The sequence below is a fragment of the Staurois parvus genome, unplaced genomic scaffold (genome assembly GCF_062004578.1).
Source record: "Staurois parvus isolate SC_StPar_1 unplaced genomic scaffold, SC_StPar_1.0 ptg000006l, whole genome shotgun sequence".
Lineage (NCBI taxonomy): Eukaryota > Metazoa > Chordata > Amphibia > Anura > Ranidae > Staurois > Staurois parvus.
Genome location: NW_028317802.1, coordinates 8,289,667 through 8,312,222, shown reverse-complemented (window position 1 = coordinate 8,312,222; position 22,556 = coordinate 8,289,667). Strand labels below are relative to the sequence as shown.

The 22,556-nt window shown below is 40.9% G+C and overlaps 1 protein-coding gene across 2 annotated transcripts in view; it reads right to left on the bottom strand.

Moving 5' to 3' along the window:
• Positions 1 to 3,034: 3,034 nt before the first annotated feature.
• The window catches only part of ARAP3 (ArfGAP with RhoGAP domain, ankyrin repeat and PH domain 3), a 215,320-nt gene continuing 195,798 nt past the window's right edge, over positions 3,035 to 22,556 (bottom strand). The window contains exons 32-34 of one of the 2 annotated variants that reach the window (XM_089653443.1): positions 21,853 to 21,990; positions 10,746 to 10,784; positions 3,035 to 4,446 (exon numbers count right to left, since the gene is read on the bottom strand). In XM_089653443.1, the coding sequence (XP_089509569.1) occupies positions 3,802 to 4,446; positions 10,746 to 10,784; positions 21,853 to 21,990 (822 nt within the window). In that variant the 3' untranslated portion in view covers positions 3,035 to 3,801. The remainder of the gene's footprint in view (positions 4,447 to 10,745; positions 10,785 to 21,852; positions 21,991 to 22,556) is intronic. The other variant, XM_089653498.1, reaches the window with a different exon arrangement.

Sequence of the window (22,556 nt, the reverse complement as noted above, 5' to 3'; positions counted from 1 at the left end):
AGCATGAAGTGCTCCAAAATCTCCTGGTAGACGGCTGCGTTGACACTGGACTTACTGAAACACAGTGGACCAACACCAGCAGATGCCATGGCTCCCCAAATCAACACAGACTGTGGAAACTTCACACTGGACTTCAAGCATCTTGCAGTGTGTGCCTCTCCATTCTTCCTCCATACTCTGGGTCCTTGGTTTCCAAATGAGATGCAAAAGTTGCTCTCATCAGAAAAGAGGACTTTGGACCACTGAGCAACAGACCAGGTCTGTTTTTCTTCAGCCCAGGAAAGACGCTTATGACGTTGTTTGTTTTTCAGGATGGCCTTTTCCTGACAATCCTCCCCAGGCTGCTTGTGCACTTTTTTCTTCCACACTTTTCCCTTCCACATAACTTTCTATTAATGTGCTTTGATACAGCACTTTGGGAACATCCAACTTCTTTTGCAATTACCTTTTGAGGCTTTCCCTCCTTATGGAGGGTGTCAATGATGGTTTTCTGCACAACTGTCAGGTCAGCAGTCTTTCCCATGATTGTGATTCCTACTGAACCAGACTGAGAGACCATTTAAAGGCTCAGGAACCCTTTGCAGGTGTTATGGCTTAATGAGCTGATTAGAGTGGGACACTTTGAGCCTAGAATATTGCACCTCACAATATTCTAATTTTCTGAGATTGTGGATTTGGGGTTTTCATGAGCTGTAAGCCATAATCATCACAATTATAACAAATCACGGCTTGAACTATCATGATTTGCATGTAATGAGTCTATCTCATATATTAGTTTCACCTTTTAAGTTACTGAAATAAATGAACTTTTGCATGATATTCTAATTTTTCAAGTTTCACCTGTATATCAGAATATGTTTTGGGTTTTTTTATTCTTCCCTTATACTCCCCGCCCACAAGTTAACAGTGTATCTAGCCGTGCTGCTAGGAAGCTTTCATTACCTGTGGAGGACCAGTAGCAAAATTAAATGTTTGCTGAATTTGCAGCAGCGTTATCAGCCCTCTATTCTGTGTCCTCCCATTCCTTCCAGAAGTGACATCATCACACTGGTGCATCCACCACCCTAGAAGCATTGGCGGCTGGGTAATAAAAAAAAAAAAAAAAGATATACCTGTGGTTAAATCCTAATAGCTTCTACACGTATTTAATCTAGCAGGTGCTAATGGGGTGTGACCACATGGTAATACTAAAAATTCTGGATGAACCCTCTGCATACTGCAATGCACCCTCTCTAGCAAACTTTGCAATAAAAAATAGGGTAGAAGTAGTGTGTTCTAACATTGTATGTGTGTCATTACACAGGAGCTGCAACACACCCCCTCTAGCAAACTTTGCTATAAAACAATAGGGATTTTTAGTTCACATACATTGCAATACATGTTTAAGCTGGCCAACCGCATCAAAGTAATCCTTCCAGTTCTATTCTGCTCTGCAGAGTGCAAATGCTACATTGGATACAGTGCCAATGTGAGGCAAATACACAGTTGTGCCAGCTTAAACATGTATTGCAATGTATGTGAACTAATTTTTTTTATTGCAAAGTTTACTAGGGGGGGTGCATTGCAGTGCCTGTGTAATGACACACATACAATGCTAGAACACACTACGTCTACCCTTCTCCCATCTTCAGCGCCAAAAGACAACACCTGGAGAAACTGAAGTCTGTCTGAGATAAGTATCTGTGGTCAATTGACTCCAGCAAATACTTAGGAAATCCTATTTAGAGGCATTTTTTTCAAAGCATCAATTACTGACGGACTATTCATGATGGGTTGTTCTGTATGTTTGATTGTGTACACTTCCCATATACTATTGTATATTGAAATGTGATTGATAATACTCGTGAGCCAAAATGTGATACTCCCCTTAACGTGATAAGTAAATAACTAGAATCATATATAGCTAATGGTGCATCAGCACTTTACACAATACTCATTATCTGTGCAAAAACATAAACATAAAACATAGTATGTATCTACATACACATATACGTGCCGCGCTCCATGATAAACTGAACAACTCATATACTAGTGAAAATTCAAGCAATAACGCGAACAAAATAAATGTGCTTCAAGCAAGTGCAACATATAGTGCATATCAAAATAATGTTCATCCAGTATTTAAACCGGTTATATAAACAGTCCTCTTTATACTTCTATAATATTTCAGTGACAAGTGAGGTGTATTGTGCCACACTCCCCGTGCTCTGTGGATAGGTGTGCGCTCACCTCCTTGTCAGCCAGACAAGCTGGCTAAACACACTTTTTTGTCCTCACAGGACAAGGTGGGAATCTTTACTTTATATGCGTGTTTCCATCCATATTATGGGTTGCCTTATTTCTGCCACCAGAGGCCTCCCTCCTTCCACACTTTAGCCTCAATAGGTTTCTTTAGGGATGGTTAAGATGATCTTTCCTCCTCTCAATGAACCATGTAAAAAAGAGCCACAGATGGTGCCTTATCCTTGTGAAGTCTCTTGGTAAGATTGTTTTATCTTACGCAGCAGTTCTGAGCAACTAATGGCAAGGATACCTCCATTCTCTAGACAATGGGCTCAACTGATCATAGTTTAAACAAACCAAGATGGCTCCACATTCTTCTTCCTCAAGCTGCCACTAGAAAACTGACTTTTGTTGAGACAGTTGGTGCCAACAGGACCATCAACAGAATGAATTTCAGGAGGTACAGCAAGGATCAACTGAGTTGTTCAGTTTATCATGGAGCGCGGCACGTATATGTGTATGTAGATACATACTATGTTTTATGTTCACTATTGTATATTGAACTTAAAAGTTCAATAAAGTGCATAATTTTTACAAACTCATCATTCTGAGACAGATTTTTTTCATAACATTAAGATATAAATATGAAAAATATAAAACTTATCAAAATTATTATCCTATGGTGACCATTACAAATCAGTGATAAACCAGCAAATTTATACCTCCAAATAAAGAAAAAGCATTTTTGGTTTTCTTGTTTTAGTTTTCAAGCATAATCATTTAACATCTACTCAAAGAGAAATAAATGGAATGCATTTTTAAAAGTGTTTTAATAAAAAAAAAAGTCAAACGGTTCCATCACAAACATGTTTCATTACATTTGGCCTGCCATCCTGACTCTAGCCTGCCAACCTGACTTTAGCCAGCCCTTGGATCATTTTAAAACTGTTTTGGTGGAAAATGTCTTAGTGGTCCATTTATCAATTCTTTCACTCAAAATTCACCCATTTTTCTAAATTAATCATATGTGAAAGATGGGTGTAATGATGTGAAATTTGTGTAAATCCTGGGTGTAAACACTGATAAACAGACCCTTTAATGTCAAACATGTATGATTTTGGAGTGCCATTATATACTGTAAGCCATGATTGACCTTTTTGTGTGCTCCCAAACAAATTCATGTCCTGCTACAATTCAAATAAGCTTAAAAAACAACAGGTTGAGATAAACCTTCCAACTGGTATAACCATAAATCCTTAATAAAATATATAACTTAATAGTCACAAGAATTAAACAATTTTAAAACATCATGGTCTTTATACAATGGATATTGAGTAAGCAATGTGCTGAATCTTGGCACTGATCTAAAGATGACCATGTATAATTTTGTACAAAGAATATTTAGATTACATTTATGACATATCAAAGCAAAAAGCCAATGATTTCATAGTGCCATATTAGCTCATGGTTACAGTTATCATTGTTTGTTCTCATGTTCTGTATTTAAATTAATATACAACAGAGTGCCGTGCTGCAGTTCAAGACTGAAGATAATTCATGTGATGGGGGTGTACTAGGTCACGTCACTTGCTGGCCTGCTCCTGACCCAGTATCATTTTTCTTATTAAGCATGGTGTTAAGTTCCTGTACTAGCTTTTCTTGCATATTCATGGAAATAGGAGAGGTCTTCTTCCACACAGGAACCTTTGATGAGTCTGAGGGGGCAGCTGGCTCAAAAAACAGTGGTAATGTGCTCAAATCAAGTGTGCTTTTCCCACCCTGTATTCTTGTAGTACCTAGCTGAGTTCGGTTTGGCTCCACCTGCCTTTCGAGAGAATATGATTTTGTGATGCTAGGACTGGCACCTCTGTCTGCCATGACTGTTTTATTGCTATCGCTTGGGAAAGTCTTGAAATTTTCCACACAGAGGTTTCGGTCTAAAGACTGAGTCTTGTTACAGTGCTCTTTGTCAGACCTCTCTGGGGAGCTGGACTTTGTTGGAGCAGATAGAGTTGTCTTTATCTTGTCTGGATTGGGATTTAGTACAGGTTTTTTGGTCCGGTCCAGTGGGGGAGGCAAATGAAGTCGCTCTGTTGACAAAATGCAGTCTAGTTCTGCCTGTGGTATGCTGTGGAAATTTCCTACTTCTTCATACACAGGCTCATGTTCATCATCTTGTTTTTCCTGAAGCTCTTCTAGAGAGTCCTGATGCATTTTCATGGGCTAAAAGAATACAAAATTTTATGTCAGAAATCAACATAAACATTTTCCTATTACCACTGCAGCTTTAAAGCAGACTTCTGCTTCACTCACTCATGCAGGACAAAGCAACAGGCTTGCTTTAATGAAGTGAAATAAGTGCCTGTTACTTTCAGGTATAGTGAAGTAAATGACTCCATATGACAGTGATGGTGCTTGTTGATTGTTCCAGATCCATCACTCCCTCCAGTCCTTTGTAAGCTCTAACTGCAGAAATTCAGAACTTACACAGGACTTTCTTTCTTTGATCTTGGTGGTTAAATAAAGCTGCGAGGAGTGACATAAGATGAGTATGTGTCACTAGGGAGTGGGACATTAAAGGGAACCTGTCCCTGTTTTTACTGGCAAAGTGCAGGTTCACTTCAAGAGCTAGCACATACAGAACCCTTCTCTGTCCCCCTGTTCTATTATGCTGAGCTCTTTTCCCTAAAGACTGTTTACTTGGCACAAGATCCTGGCTTAATTAAACTGTCTCTCGAACATTGCATGGCTGCATACCCCAAGGTATTGGAACATGTCCTATTGGCTTGTGGTCAGCACTGGGTATGATATCCCCATATGATACACCAGTACAGTGGCAGGTGCGTTAGCTGCAATGTTCAATGAACATTTTTATTTTTACAGGTAAGTTCCTCTAACCCTGTTGTCTGTGCAGCTCAGCAGAATAGAAAATTGGAAGACACTTGATGCTAGTTTTTTTTTAAAGTACAGTTCATGCAAAAAGCAATACACAAACACATGATAAGTAAATTTACCTTACATGCACATGCAATTTGAAGTACACTCATGTTAGTCTGTGGCTAAACATTAAAAATACTTGTAATTTAATTTATACTCACTCAGTCATGCTATCTAAAGCTTGTGTCACCGACTGCACAAAGCAGCAACTTAACAGGCAATTTCCCTAGCTCTGCAATGCTATCCCGTTACTTTTTCAGTTAATATGATTTATGGGTATTATTTATGAATACACTATATCGCCAAAAGTATTGGGACGCCTGCCTTTCCATGCCCATGAATTTTAATAGCATCCCAGTCTTAGTCCGTAGGGTTCAATGTTGAGTTGGCCCACCGTTTGCAGCTATGACAGCTTTAACTCTTTTGGGAAGGCTGTCTACAAGGTTTAGGAGTGTATCTATGGGAACGTTTGACCATTCTTCCAGAAGCGCATTTGTGAGGTCAGGCACTTGATGTCGGACAAGGCGGAATGGCTCACAGTCTCCGCTCTAATTCATCCCAAAGGTGTTCTGTTGGGTTGAGATCAGGACTCTGTGCAGGCCAGTCAAGTTCCTCCATCCCAAGCCCGCTCATCCATGTCTTTATGGCCCTTGCTTTGTGCACTGTTGTGCAGTCATATTGGAACAGAAAGGGGCCATCCCCAAACTGTTCCCACAAAGTTGGGAGCATGCAATTATCCAAAATGTCTTGGTATGCTGACGCCCTAAAAGTTCTCTTCACTGGAACTAAGGGGTCAAGCCAAACTCCTAAAAAAACAATCCCACACCATAATCCCCCCTCCACCAAACTTTACACTAGACACAAAGCAGTCAAATAAGTACTGTTCTCCTGACAACTGCCAAACCCAGACACATCCATCGGATTGGCAGACAGAGAAGTGTGATTAGTTACTCCAGTGAACACGTCACCACTGCTTTAGAGCCCAGTGGCGGCATGCTTTACACCACTGCATCCGACACTTTGCATTGCACTTGATGATGTAAGGTTTGGATGCAGCTGTTCGGCCATGGAAACCCATTCCATGAAGCTCTCTACGCGCTGTTGTGCTAATCTGAAGGTCACACAAAGTTTGGAGGTCTTTATCTATTGACTCTGTAGACAATTTGTGACTTCTGCGTACTATGTGCTTCAGCATGTGCTGACCACGCTCTGTCATTTTTGCAGTTGTTCCCAGTTGCTTACACTTTGTTATAATATCACTAACAGTTGACTGTGGAATATTTAATAGCAAATTTCACGGATGGACTTATTGCATAGGTGGCAACCTATCATAGTACCACGCTTGAGCTCCTGAGAGCAGCCGCCCATTCTTTCACAAATGTTTGTAGAAGCAGTCTGCATGCCTAAGTGCTTTATTTTATACACATGTGGCCATAGAGGTGACTGGAACACCTGAATCCAATGATTTGGTGGGGTGTCCCAATACTTTTGGCAATATAGTGTATATGTATGCAATAGTTAACGACTGGTTTAAGAATAAAGGTATTCTAAGGAATGAAACTCTGCAGCATTGGTGGAAGCAAATTCCCAGCATACTTACTAATAATGGCACTGGAAAGCCTGAGGCCTCTGAAGTCATATATGGAAAGAACAGATGGGAGAGGTACTCCACATAACAGGGTCTGCCATTAATTCTTCAAGCAAAGCAAAAATAGGTGAAGACTGCCTATTCTCTAGCACAAATGCAGATGGTCCAGGATAGTTTTGGCCTCCACAACTTCATTCACACTGTGCTCATTGGTATTGCTGATCCCTCAGCATCCAGGATAGTTGCAGTAGTATTAACAGTAAGACTGCAGAAATGTACAGTATGCATTGCAATTTGGAATCTGTCTTTCCAGAAAAATATGTGACAGAAGAATTATCTACACCAAATTGGATTCCTAGCAGGGACACTGTAAGCTGTGGGGCCTTAAAGCAAAATCATTTTAGGTTTATTCTCAATGTGGATTCACTATTTCTATTCAAATGGGTAACAAAAGTCCCCAGGACAGACATTAATGTAAAGTTCAAACTTGAAAGCCCACCTGAACATGAGAGAAGGAGTATGAGCTTTGCTGATTGCAGATGTCACACCTTCCTCTAACGCAGGTGGTCAGACACTATAGCTGGCTTCTGTGTTCTTCACCTATAACAGCCCCCTTTCCCATAAGGCAAGCAGGCCTACTGGTACTAAGTTGCCCCCAGGACTTATACACAATGCTATAGTGCCTAGCCACCACACTGGGGGAGGTACGAACTGAGCAAAGTACTTTGGCAGACAGGCAGAGTCCTTCAATGACAGTCCAGGTACAAGGCAGGCAAGGTTCAGGATAATGTGAGTCAGATATGTAGTCAAAAGGCAGGCAGAGTTCAGAGAGCAGTAGATATCCCATCCAAGGTCATCAACAAGGGAACCCAAACAGCAGAGCAAGGCAGACAGACAAAGAGCTTGCAGTATTTTTTACAAATGCAATATCACAAGCATGAGACTGCAGACTTGGCTGGCCTAAATCAGGTTTGGTCTCCACCCAGAGACTGGCAACATCAATCACCTTGCAGGGTGAATGTATCACCAAAACCAGCCAAAACCACAATGCTGGAATAAGACCAACAGCTGTGATGGATCAGCTGCGCTAGATGCTCCTGACATTACCCCCCCTCCTCCTGAGGAGAGGCCCCCTGGCCCTTAAAAACAGGCTGGACATCGAACACTGGACTATCAGGGGAATCTAGCATAGGGCCATCAGGCTGGGCAATGGTGGGGATCAGTGAGGTCAGGTTGGTTACCAGGCAGAAAGTCTATGGAGCCAAATTGGACAGTAGACAGTAATGACAGGCTGTGTCACTGGAGTAAAGCTGGATAGCTGGAACATAGGCTGAATGCAGAGTGTCTTTAGGAAATGGTCGAATTATCATATTTGGGATTATCAGTAACCTGGCCTCATCCTACTGCAACTACATCTACTCAAACCTTTTGAAGAAGTTCCATCTATCCTTTGGATAGGCTGCCCCATTCGGCCAGCTGCCTTCTGTATTCTTCACCCAATATGAACCTGCAGGAGGCTCAATTGGCATGGGTTGGACCAAAATAACCGATGTAGAGGCAAACTAGACTGCAGGTGTAAAAACAGACTGGACCACATCAGCAGGTATGGAGGCAGACTGAACTGCATCGGCAGGTGTAAAGGCAGACCTTGGGGAAAAGTTAGCCTGGATGTGTGACCCCAGAGCATTTAGGGGTAGGCAAAGGTAAGGGTATTCCAGAGGGTTTGAATTTTGAGGACTTAGAATGAGCACAGACTGCAATACATTGGGTAAGTTCGGCCTCTGGGAGGAAAAGATTCAGACTATGTCAAATGACTGGAGAGGTGGTCTATAGAGGATTCAATAAATTTGTCAGTGTCACATAATTTGTCATATAAAAGCAGTACTGGTATTTGCCACAAAAGAGTTACAAATAGGCACACGGGTCCCCATGGTCAGAGTAGTAGGTACAGTGCACAAGGTGACCAGGCCCATGGATAAGAGAGAGTTATCAACAGCTAAGAGTGAAAATGGTTTATGCACCTTAGTCAAGGGAAATTGTAGACTGTGTGGTAGGTCATTATCAATGAAATTGCTAGCAGCACCAGAATCTATGAAAGCTGAGAGGTGAAGAGAGAACATGGCAGAAGTTGCTCAGTAACAAATAGTTTGTCTGGGGGGGGGGGGGGGGGACCTGGCACCGTATGGTCTAGAGAAGCAGACCACACCCGCACTAGACTCTTGACAGTTCCCGGCTTATTGGGGCAGCTGCTGACAAAATGGCCGAGGTTGCCACAATACAAGCAGAGTCCCTGGGATCTTCTAGACTTTTCCCCAGTGGATAAATGGTTAGCTCTAATTTGCTTGACTCCTCATCCTGGAGAGGTTGAGAGGGTTCAGGAAGGTCTGATGGAGAAGAAATGGGCAGCATACTAGGTGGCAAAGAAACAAACCTTTCAGTATGCCTTTCCCATAAATGCCTGTCTACATAGATGTTTACTTGCATGGCTTCATTTAACGACTTTTGTTCAGGGTAGTGTACTAAGGAGTCATTGACTAAGTCTGATAAGCTTAACCTGAACTGGCTTTTTAGAGCAGGGTCATTCCACCCTGAGTCAGGTGACCAAAAGTGGAAATCAGAACAGTATTGCTCAGTGGTGCATTTACCCTGACGTGAAGACCTAAGGTTAGTTTCTGCTGAGTGGACATGAACTGAGCAATAAATCAGGTACTTGTGGCTGGCAGACAGGCAGAGCGGTGCAATGACAGTCCAGGTACAAGGCAGGTAAGGTTCAGGATAGTCAGTCAGATCCTTAGTCAAAAAGCAGGCAGAGTTTGAGGAGTAGTCGATATCAAATCCAAAGTTGTCAACGAGGGAATCCAAACAGCAAAGCAGGGTAGACAGACAAGGAGCTTGCAGCACATTTTACAAACACAATATCACAAGCATTAAACTGCAGCCTTGGCTGGCTTAAATCAGGTTTGGTCTCCACCCAGAGACTGGGAATGTCAATCACCTTGCAGGTGGACAGGCAGCGTGAATGTATCACAGCCAAAACCAAAATGCTGGAATGAGACCAGCAGCTGTGATGGATCTGGAGTGCTAGACACTCCTAACAGCAGAGCTATAAGTCTGACTATACAAGAGGCGCGTCAAACCTCTGTAGAGGGACCACTGCTTCCACATAAAGAGAAAGGGTCCTTCTCTACACCATGCTAACTGGGGACAGGTATCTCTGCTGGTGGCGTTTGGAAACCTAAAACATGGCTTTAGATATGCTGCATTTCTCTTTCTGCCTGGATAAACTATGCAATTAAAGATTTGCGACCCCCATCTGGCTGTCCCTATAGATTGTAGTCTTACAATTATTTAGGAAACTGGAAAATATTTAACATTATCTTGTTACAGTAGAAATATCCTGTTTCATTTACTGAACTCCAATGACTCTCACCAGCATTACAGAGAAGACACTGATCAAAGCAAGGCCAGTGAGAACAAGCAGATATGGGGAGAAAATGTCACCACTTCTATATGATGCTTACATAAAGGTTTCTACTCTTTAAAAGGTTTAATATACATGGAGAACCACACTGGTGAGTTATGGGGCTCAGGGGTATGAAACAAACTGGACAGCAAAGAAACAACTTGCCCAACCAAAAGCAAATCTGTTGATCATTCCCACACCATACAGAAACCAACATTGGCAAAATTCAATATATAGTTAAAAATTACATTTATGGCAAACTTTTGTGACAATATTAGATGCATATAGCTGCATATCAATGGTGTTAGGTTGTACAGAGGTAAGTGATCTACAAAGTACATTATGTCCTATTTGCTGACATCTTTTGGTTTAGTCTTTTAATAGGCAGAAATGGTTACAAAAGTCAGAAGACTACAGAAACCAGCATTCACAACATTTGGCTGTCATGCTACTGTACTTGATGTCTCAAAACTGACATGCATTGTGACTGATCAGTGCACATGCAAAGGTGTATATTACCACATATATACTTACAAAGAACATTGACAGAGTTCTTCTTGTATGGAGACGACGCTAAGGAACAGAAATAAGGTTGAAAGAGAAACATGGAGACATAAACATTGCTAAAAAGGTCAGGGGGTGTTCCCTGGGCCTGGCCTCTTTCTTTATACATTTTCCCTTTTGATCATCTTTGTGATTTTATTGGTCATTTAAAATAGTGCACTTGTCACAAACATGAACAATTCAAGCAGAACCTATGAAGATAAAATGAATAAGCAGTGGCAAAGACTATCGAAAAGAATAGTAACTCCAGAGGTATAGGCAACTGAAAATGCATGCAAATGTCAACTTTTTACATAAAAGCTCAGCTCAGCCCCAGTAACCCCCTTTATCTCCCTAGTCATCAATGGGGAAGATGTGCACAGCTCAGTGTACTTCCTCAAGAACTACTCTTGTAGCAAATCAACCCAATCCTATCGCTTCAGCAATTAAAAAGAAATCCGGCTTTTACAAAGAACACTTGTTTGCCTTTTGCAGTAAACTGTATTCTACCATTATCTGTATCAGATTAATATAAAAAGTTTCAAGCCAACCACATCCTCCAGCTCCACCTTCACGAAGTTGAAATTGAATCTTTCCTGTGGCTGAGGTTTTATAAAAGACCGCAAAAAACATTAGCTGCAAGGAAAATCAACCAACCTAAAGTCAATGTTTGACGTCAGGTTTATTTTAAATAACAACTATAATAATGAAAGAACCAACAAGAAATGAAAGTCCAGTATCATGCTATCATTAGGTTTATTTCAAGGAAAAAGTATTAAAATTAAAGAACCAATAAAGAACTAAAAGTTCAGGCTAATGCTCTCATTTCATTTTTTTTTAGTTTCACTGTACTTTTTTGCCAGTTTCAGGGCTTAAAATGTTACTAAAGTCTTTTTTTTACTTAAAATAACAAACATGTTATACTCACCTGCTCTGTGCAGTGGTATTCCACAAAGCAACCCTGATTCTCCTTCTCTGGGTTCCCCTGCTGGCGATCTTGGCTCTTCCCCTTCTTTGTGTCTCCATAGCAAGCCATTTGGTATGGGGCAGACGATGTCTGCTCTATCCCAAGCTGTGTGTCTACAGAGCTGCGCTCCATTGACACCCACAGTGGGACTTAGCTCTGCCCCCACTTCCTCTTCACTGAATTTGACTGACAGCAGCAGGAACCAGAAGAGATGCAGCCGGGCGCAGTGCTGGATCTGTTCTCCCCTCACTTCCCTTTCACACAGGGAAGGGGGAGGACAGAGAGTAAGGAATGCATTAAAGTAAAAAACATTTTTAAGTTTATACAACCAATTTATTTGTCCTTGAACTTTAAATGAGGCACAGCACACACGACCAACAAATGACTAGCTTGGAACATTCATTTTTAAAACTTGTCATTGCTTACAAAAAGGATAAAATGGTAACAAGTTGATTTGTAATAAGTCCATATTAATGCATTTCATACATAATTAGATATACAATTGACCATATACAGTCCAGATGTCAATATATAATTACATTAAAATTACATCCAAAAACTCAATGTGTTTCGTGATTCTTAGTTTACTGCTTCAGGAGTAGATGCACAATATCTGCAAGGTAAAATATTAAGTATATATATGGAAACTAACTATTCATTGGCCAAGTGTGTTGTGCCTCATTTAAAGTTCCAGGACAAATAAATTGGTTGTATGGATATATTAAGGGATGGAGGCACATCACTAAGTGCATCAGGTCACAGTCTATTGTTGCTAATGTTTTTAAGTTTAGTATCACTTTAAAGCAGAACTGGAGGCTAATGGTACCTCTGCTCTGTTAGAGAAAAAGTATCGCCATAAGATAAAAATTTGAACTCCCAAGGCACCAAGTGCATGTAGTCCTTGATCCTGTTCTGATCTATACTGTGGTTTTGCTCTAAAAGTTGGCTGTAGGTGCATAGTATAGTATAGCATAGCATAGCACTAAAGCCACTGCCCACTCTCACTTTGCTTTGCACACACTCCCCTGGCTTTTAAGTTCAAGTATGGATATGTATGCCAAGTGTCCCCTGTTGCTTGCATTGTATTGTGTACATTCCAATGACAGGTCAGTCAATTGGCAGCCCCACTAGCACTGACTGATTTGCTACTGCTGTAAGTGTGGGGGAATGTTTATTACCAGCTTAGAAATAGACTGGACTCACAATTGTAAAGTATCAGTGAGCACTGGTGGGGCTGTGTGGTCTATTTTTTGGCTGATGCTAAACATTCCCCTGCAATTTCAATGAGCAGCCAACAATGGCAGCGCTGTCAATAGCACCTTCCAGTGTTGACAACTCATTGTAAGTGCAGGGGAATGTTTACCAGTCACCATTCTTATATTCTCTACTGACCCCTGCCCATGCAGAATGATGGCGTTCGTGCTAAAGACCAACACTATCAAAGAGTACATTGATCTGCGTGGTCAGACTTTGGTGGAAGGAGAGGTGGCGCACTATTGTCCATGCTAGCTCAACTTCAACACCACCTGGAAAATCATGACAAATGCTGCAAGCACTTTCTTCCCTGGAGGACAGGGTTAACAAAGAAAAATCTTGTGAGACTTCATTTTTGAAGAATATGTACACTGTACATTTCATATTCCTTGTATGTGTCTGCTGTACCATGTACTTGTGTGAAAAAGTATACTGTCCTCTTAGTGTTTCGTTTGCATGAAATCCCTGGTGTTCCTGTCAGTCCCTCTGCTTATCTATTAAAACTGACTAAACTAGGCATGCACAGAGTGGTCAGTTATCTGGCTGTGCTGGGACACAATGATCAGGCTTGTGCTGACAGCCCCCCCCCCTTCCCAAACATCTATTCACTTGGAAGATCATTGTGCTGCTGTTTCTCCTCCCTGAAATCCTTATACAGTTGAGAACAGATGGGCATGTGAGCACTTTTAAAGAAGGAAAAAAAGGTATTCATAATGTTTTTTTATATCTATACACAAATGTTTTGCCTTTCATTTCTATTTTAAAATGAATGTGTTGTTTTGCAAGGTGAGCATTTACATATACTTTATGGCATATAAAAACTTGATAGAATTCATTCTGAAGGTCTTGAAGGTAGACACCTACAGCAGTGGCGTCCCGAGGCAGGTGCGGGGGATGCGGTTCCCACCGGATGACATTGACCGCACGGGGTGACATCAGACCCACTCCAAGAAAAGGTAAGTTGTAAAGCAAGCCGACGACCCCCGCAGGATAGATCCGATCCATCCTGCGATGATCGTCGGCTTTCTTTACAACTTACCTTTTCTTGGAGCGGGTCCGGTGTCACCCCTTATATGTTGCATGCCGATGCTCCTGCGGGCATCCTGCAACCTATACGGGGTGACACCAGACCCGCTCCTAGAAAAGGTAAGTTGTAAAGCAAACCGACGATCCCCGCAGGATGGATCGGATCTGCGGACTGAGCATAATGGATCGGAGTCCGATCCATTATGCTCATTCTGCAGATCCGATCCATTCTGCGTGGATCGTCGGAGGGGGTGTCACCAAGTGTTACCGCACCGGGTGACACCAACCCTAGGGATGCCTCTGACCCACAGTACTTTGTAGTAGGATAAAATCTCCAATTTCTGTAACAGGGTATTGAGCGTTGCCAGCTCAATCTTGTGAAACCTACAGACACACAATTGTACCCAATTTTCTTAACACACCTCAAAAACATCTAAACTTGCCCCACTTTGTGGGTTTGTGGGTGAGATTACTACAATGCAAACTTTTTTGCCCAAGTAAAGATTGATATAAATGGTTCTATGAATTCTGGAATGTATTCTGTAACGTACACTGTATGTCAACGCTATATAAATTAACAAAGAGCATTAGGAGAATTATAGAAACTATAGGAGTGTGAATAGACCTTGTCTATGGTGCATAAACCTCACAGTATGTAATAGTCTCCTGATCAGCTCTATAGTTTAGTGTAATAGCTCTTTGACATGGCATTTTAAACACAGGAAAGAACTTTACAACTGATGTTTTTGTGTGACAGTAATTTATATTTAGGTCTGTAATATACAGTATATGTCTTAATGAGGTCATCCTCTTGCTCACAAAGGAGGGAATATTTTTCAGCTCATATAGTGGGGAAAATAATTATTTGATCCCCTGCATATTTTGTAAGTTTGCCCACTTACAAAGAAATGAAGGGTCTATCATTTTTATCAGAGCTATATTTTAAATGAAAGAAACAGAATATAAACCAAAAATCCAGAAAAAAAACCGATACAAATGTTATAATATTGAGTTGCAGTTCAGTGGGTAAAATAAGTATTTGATCTCCTACCAACCAACAAAAATTCTGGCTCCCACAGACTGGGTATGTGCTCATGTGATACACAGATTAGTCCTGTCAATTTAATAAGGTGCTCCTAACAACAACTCGTTATGTGTATAAAAGACACCTGTCCACAGAATCTTTTTCTTCCATTCAAATGTGCATTCCATCATAGGCAAGACCAAAGAGCTATCAAAGGACGTTAAGGACAAAATTGTAGACTTGCACAAGGCTGGAATGGGCTACAAGACCATCAGCAAGAAGCTTTGTGAGAAGGAGACAACTGTTAGAGCGATTATTCGCAAATGGAAGAAACACAAAATAACCATCAATCGCCGTCGGTCTGGAGCTCAATGCAAGACTTCGCCTCATGGAGTAAGGATGATTATGAGAAAAGTGAGTGATCAGCCCAGAACTACATGGGAGGAGTTTGGGAATGATCTCAAGGTAGTTGGGACCACAATCACCAAACAAACCATTGGTAACACAATACGCCACCATGGACTAAAATCCTGCATCTCCCGCAAGATCCCCTTCCTCAAGAAGGCACATGTGCAGGCCCTTCTGAAGTTTGCCTATGAACTTCTAAATTATTTGGGAAAGAATTGGGAGAAAGTGCAGTGATCAGATGAGACCAAAATTGAGCTCTTTGGCATTTATTCGACTCGCCGTGTTTGGGGGAAGAAAAATGCTGACTATGACTCTAAGAACACCATCCCTACAGTCAAGCACAGAGGTGGAAACATTATGCTTTGGGGCTATTTGTCTGCTAAAGGTACAGGCCGACTTTGCCGCATTGAGGGGCCAATGGTTGGGGCCATGTATTGCAAAATCTTGGATGAGAACCTTCTTCCTCAGCCAGAACACTGAAGATGGGTCGTGGATGGGTCTTCCAGCATTACAATGACCCAAAACATATCGCCAATGCAACAAAGCAGTGGCTCAAGGAGAAGCACATTAAGGTCATGGGGTGGCCTAGCCAGTCTCCAGACCGTAATCCTATAGAAAATGTATGGAGGGAGCTGAAACTTCGAGTTGCCAAGCAACAGCCAAAAAACCTTAAGGATTTAGAGAAGATCTGTAAAGAAGAGTGGACCAAAATCCCTCCTGAGATGTGTGCATACCTGGTAACCAACCACAAGAAATGTCTTACCTCTGTGTTTGCCAACAAGGGTTTCTCCACCAAGTACTAAGTCATATTTTGCTGGGGGATCAAATACCTATTTTACTCACTGAATTGCAACTCAATTTATAACATTTGTGTCATGTGTTTTTTCTAGATTTTTGGTTGATATCCTGTCTCTATCATTTCAAATACACCTATGATAAAAATTATAGACCCTTTATTTCTTTGTAGGTGGGCAAAATTACAAAATCTGCAGGGGATCAAATAATTATTTACCCACTGTATATTTCTGTTGAAAAGCTAAAGTCATTGGATGTCTCAGATGTCATATGTAACTAGCCCTGATGAAATGGATGTTAGGAGAAATTCTTTCATAGATGTCTATTTAATTTAAGTATCCACTACATCAGTATAAAAAGATTTTTTCTGACTTCCATAATCATGTAGCAAAAAGTGTCAGTGGAGAAGGGGCTTGTCTTTTTTTTTCCCTCTGAATAGGTTACATTGAGCACATTAGATGAAGTGGCCAGTCACTTGGGTCATTACCAGAGGAAGGAGATGCCACATGTGCTCTTCAAAGTTAGCTGCACTGTTTGACCTCCTTCAGAGTGAGCTATGAGGACGTTCACCTTCTTCAAGGTGAACTATGAGTGTAGCCAGCTGGGTTCCCCCTTATGCCAGACCAAACATTGCACAAACAGAATAGTGTTAAAAATGGTTTAACCCTCCTATCCTTTACAGCCAAGGAAGGGTAATCCTAGACTCTGTTTAGATCAGCAGTTGCAATGGTGTCAGCCATTTTGAGAACTTGAAAGGGCTTGCCTTAATTGTAATTGTTTTGGAAAACCGTTAAATCAGTGGATTCACTTGCACTTTAAGCTTTTAGGGAAAAATAATAAATGCAGATATTTTTGCAGTAAAAAAATATGCATTTAATATTTATGTCTCCAGGAGCCTGCAAAGCATTGCACCCACGATTATTGGGGGTGCAATGTTAGGCTCCTGCAGATATGTCTTCCAGCTTTCTTACCTCTGTATGGGCTTTCTGTCAGAAAGCTTTAGAAAGTGCTAATGGCCTATGGGAGCACCCTCACAGTCCATTGAGAACTACAATTCTGTCTGCCAGACTGTCCTCTTCAGAGGGGACTTGTAGTTTATTCATTCACAGATCCTAGTGAATGAATAATAGGGTTGTGTAGGTGGAGCCCTGCATAGTCATCTCAATTTTGAATGTGACAGAAGCTGCAGTGTAAAGAACCCCCTGCCCACTGTTACAGAGTGGGGGGAAGGGATCAGGTGGGTGATGAAAGAAGGTGCTGGGGCATGCTACATGTTACACCCCAAATGATGGTGTAATATGTAACATGTGCCAAACATGAACTTATCCATCAAGGCATACATATATTAACCCAAGAACAAAAATGTAATATTCCAGTTCACCATTCCTTAAGCTGGCCATACATTATACAATTTTCTATACATTTACCTTCAACTATGCAGTGAAATGGCCTGGTTGATTGCATACTAACTGAAAGTGCCACCAGTTGCCACCTGGGCTAGACAGACATGTCTGCCTTTGTTTATCTTTGTTTACATAAGTAGTGGTTAGATTAGTAGTGTACAGAAGAAAAATTACACTGTTTTATGCTTTCAGCTAAGACCACAGGGCGTGACAAGGACATTGCATTTCTAGCAAGATCAACAGGGATTTTCTGTACTTGCTAAAAATGTAACCACAAAAAACTGGACTTGAGTTCATTACTGGATCCCTTAGTCTCAACTAGATTTGGATCCATCTGGCTAATTTTGCATAATGCAGTCATTTGGCATCTTGACCATTTCTCTGGAATAAGCAGCACAAAAGACAAAATGCATGAGGATGACTGCATACAGACCTTCATTATCTTGTGTCTGACTTTTCCACCTTGACTTTACTTGACCACTAGCAGATAAGATCTTGTAAACTAGTCTGATGTCAAACTATTTTCTTTAGAATAAACAGACATCATTCATCTGGCTGGCTAAAGAGAAGTAATACATCATACTGAAACTACAGTGGGTTATCTTGCTTTGCTGCCTTCAGAAAACTTCTATATTTATCTTTTTCTTGACTTCATAGAATATTTTCAGAGTCAACAATGTCTGCTGTTACCATATTGCTGGTTAAACTGTAACTAAAGGCAAACCTTTTTTTTTAGCTTTGGATAGGGTGGAAAGTAATAGAGGTCTTGTCTGGCTTTTATTGTTGTCAAAGCCCTCATTATGGAGATTCACTCTCTATTTGTCCTGTTAACCATTATCATTGAAAGTAAAAGAAAATCCCAAATTTTGGGACATTAGAACACTAAAAGAGAAAGTCTACCAATGGGGACCCTGGTGACACCCCAGGATTCCCACACTTTGGAGAGATTCCCTCTCACTTCCTGTTTTGGCTGTAGGACAGGAAGTGAAGGGAAATTTCCCCATTGGAAACAGATGGCACAGATGTATGAACCAGCAGTATTAAAACAACAGGAAGCTTGTACATATGCACTGACATGCCTGCAGTTTACAGGTCATTTATATAATGCAGAGCACAGTGTGGAGTCTGTAGTGTGCCATTTGTGACTGGAGCAGAGTCCTGTCCTGAATTTGCCAGGACTCTCCTCCTTCAACCTTTTTTTTGTTTTAAGCATTCGGTTGAATGGCTCTCATTTGTAAATCTCAAAGCTGTTCTTTATGTTATTTGTTTCTTTATTAAAATGGTAGTAAACTGCACCTAAAAAAAAATATTAAAAAAATCTCCTGCAAGGTAATGTGATAATGTGCTAATATGCATCGCATACTTACCTTAAAACGAAGCCCTTCAGCAGCACGCTGTCACTGCTGCAGAGGCTTCCATCTTCACCCGTTCTTCCTTTTGGGTTCGTGAGCTCAGGCCATCTGATTGACCAAGCCATGATGATGCCACTCCTGTACATACACGTGGGAATCCCAGGCCACGGCACAGTGCTCCGAAGGAATAGCATGGGTATGCCGTTTCTTCAGAGTGAAAGAGCCAGCTTTCAAAAAGAGCGCATATCTCCCAAACAGTGCACATTTAGGAGATATTCATTTTACCTACAGGTAAGTGTTATTATACTTTATTATAATCTTACCTGTAGGTAAAAGTATACAAAAAGAGTTTACTACCACTGTAACACCTTCACGCCTATGGGTAAAACAAATGTTAATGCCTAAGCACAATTTTGCAACCTTGACATATATTAATAAAACTGTAAATAGCATCACAACTGCTTTGTGCATCCAGGTGGATTATACCTTGCTTTTTTCAGGACAAATTGGACTTCTGATTTTTTTTTTTTTTTTTGTATACATACATTTTTTAAAATTTACCTGTATATTTCTTACTACTACCATAACCTGCCACCAAAAAAACAACACAACATAAATTCTCCTGCTCCTGATGATTGCAGTAATACCACAAATGTGTGTCTTAGTTGTTGTTTGTACCCCGTAGTACAGCCCAGAAACAATAGTATGCATTTTGCTTTTTTTATCCTATCTAAATCACACTAACTGACACTGATATTAATTTTAATTTTATTTTTATTCCAAAATGATAATAAAAAAGTTTGGTCTGTGATTGGCACCTCAGGCAACCAGCACTCTATCATGAGAAGAGGGAAAGTCACATGATGCCAAAATTGCCAGAATGGGCAGTAACAAAGGCAACATCATAAGGAGACACTGAGAAGCTATTCTCCATACATATCCTTCATGTAGCATTTGATATTATTTTTCGATAGAATGCCCCATCACTTCCAGTCAGTATCAAGGGCAAGATTTGGGTGGGGCAGGCTATATACACTTTGAAAATGTATGATTTGTGTTCCCCTATTTTTTCAACATATGTAATGAGATCAAGTTGGCAACTAGCATTGTTCTGGTGTAGGCTGTTTCAGGTACAGTGAGGAACAGAAGTATTTGAACACCCTGCGATTTTGCAAGTTCTCCCACTTAGAAATCATGGAGAAGTCTGAAATTCACATTGGAGGTGCATTCCCACTCTAATAGACAGAATTTAAAAAACAAATTCAGGAAATCACATTGTATGATTTTTAAAGAATTTATTTGTCTTGCACTGCTGAACATAAGTATTTGAACACCTAAGAAACAGCAAGAATTCTGGCTCTCAAAGACCTGTTACTGTGCCTTTAAAAAGTCCACCTCTACTCCACTCATTAATCTAACTTAGTAGCACCTGTCTGAGCTCTTTAAAGACACCTGTCCACCCCACAGTCAGTCAGACACCAACTACTACCATGGGCAAGATCAAAGAGCTGTCAAAAGACACCAGAGACAAAATTGTGGACATCCACAAAGCTGGAAAGGGCTACGGAGCAATTGCCAAGCAGCTTTGTGAAAATAGATCAACTGTTGGAGCAATTGTTAGAAAATGGAAGAGGCTAAAGACGACTGTCAGTCTCCCTCGGACTGGGGCTCCATGCAAGATCTCACCTCGTGGGGTATCACTGATGATAAGAAAGGTGAGGAATCAGCCCAGAACTACAAGGGAGGAGCTGGTCAATGACATGAAGAGAGCTGGGACCACAGTTTCAAAGGTCACTGTCGGTAGAACACTACGCCATCATGGTTTCAAATCATGCATTGCACAGAAGGTTCCCCTGCTCAAGTCATCACATGTCCAGGCCCGTCTGAAGTTTGCCAATGACCATCTGGATGATCCAGAGGAGGCATGGGAGAAAGTCATGTGGTCAGATGAGACCAAAGTAGAACTTTTTGGTCTAAACTTCACTCGTCGTGTTTGGAGGAAAAAGAAGGATGAGTTGCATCCCAAGAACACCATCCCTACTGTAAAGCATGGGGGTGGTAACATCATGCTTTGGGGGTGCTTTTCTGCGAAGGGGACGGGACGACTGCACTGTATTAAGGAGAGGATGAATGGGGCCATTTATTGTGAGATTTTGAGCAACAACCTCCTTCCCTCAGTCAGAGCATTGAAGAAGGGTCGTGGCTGGGTCTTCCAACATGACAACGACCCGAAGCACACAGCCAGGATAACAAAGGAGTGGCTCCATAAAAAGCATATCAAGGTTTTGGAGTGGCCTAGCCAGTCTCCAGACCTAAATCCAATAGAACATCTTTGGAGGGAGCTGAAACTCCGTGCTGCTCAGCGACAGCCCCGAAACCTGACATATCTAGAGGAGATCTATGTGGAGGAGTGGGCCAAGATCCCACTGTTGCAGTGTGTGCAAACCTGGTCAAGAACTACAGGAAATGTTTGACCTCTGTAATTGCAAAGGCTTCTGTACCAAATATTAACACTGATTTTCTCAGGTGTTCAAATACTTATGTTCAGCAGTGCAAGACAAATAAATTCTTTAAAAATCAAACAATGTGATTTCCGGAATTTTTTTTTTAATTCTGTCTCTCAGAGTGGGAAAGCACCTACAATGTGAATTTCAGACCCCTACATGATTTCTAAGTGGGAGAACTTGCAAAATCGCAGGGTGTTCAAATACTTCTGTTCCTCACTGTATGTGCAGTTAACTGATGTAACTCACACAAATACCATTATTTTTTCACAAAGTTTTCTGAGTTAATGCACAATATCATGTATTGCATGGCTGCATCACCAATTTGCCTTGATCATCCTTGGAGCTACTTCACTGAAACTTACTAGTGTCTGATTAGCAGTCACCATAGTAGAGTTGGTGTCATCCCCACGAATCGGTACTAAAGGCATAGTCCCAAACTTCTGCTTGGTCACATCGGAGGAGGAATGACGTCTTAAAATCACTGGGCGGAGGTCATCATGCTGTAAAACATTAATTGTGTTTTTATTAATAAATATTGCATCATTAAAATATTGTATCCTCATAAAAATAGTTTGTGATGTTTGTGTATGAGTATATTTAATTTTTTTGTTAAAAGTGAAACTTTTTATATATATATATATTTTTTTTTCAGTTAGTATACATTACTGTTTAAAATTTTTAGGCAGGTGTGAAGAAATGCTGCAGTAAGATTGCTTTCAAAAATATACACTCACCGGTCATTTTATTAGGTACACTTGTACCTATACAACATTGCAAAAGATAGCAGGACAAACCCCAAAAAATTATTCAAATATATTAATAGTAAAAAGGTTCGGTCCGAGCATGTAGGCCCTTTACAAAATAATCTAGAGTGGGTGACTGGGGACAAAGAGAAGCAAACTGGGCAATGGTATCGACACAGCTCCAGATGATCTACATTGGCTCACAATTGATATGATCCACAAATATTTAGACAGTATAAAGGTGAATAAAGCACCAGAATCGGATGGCATACACCAACAGGTCCTTAAAGAATTGAACTCTGTCATTTCAAAGCCATTGTTTC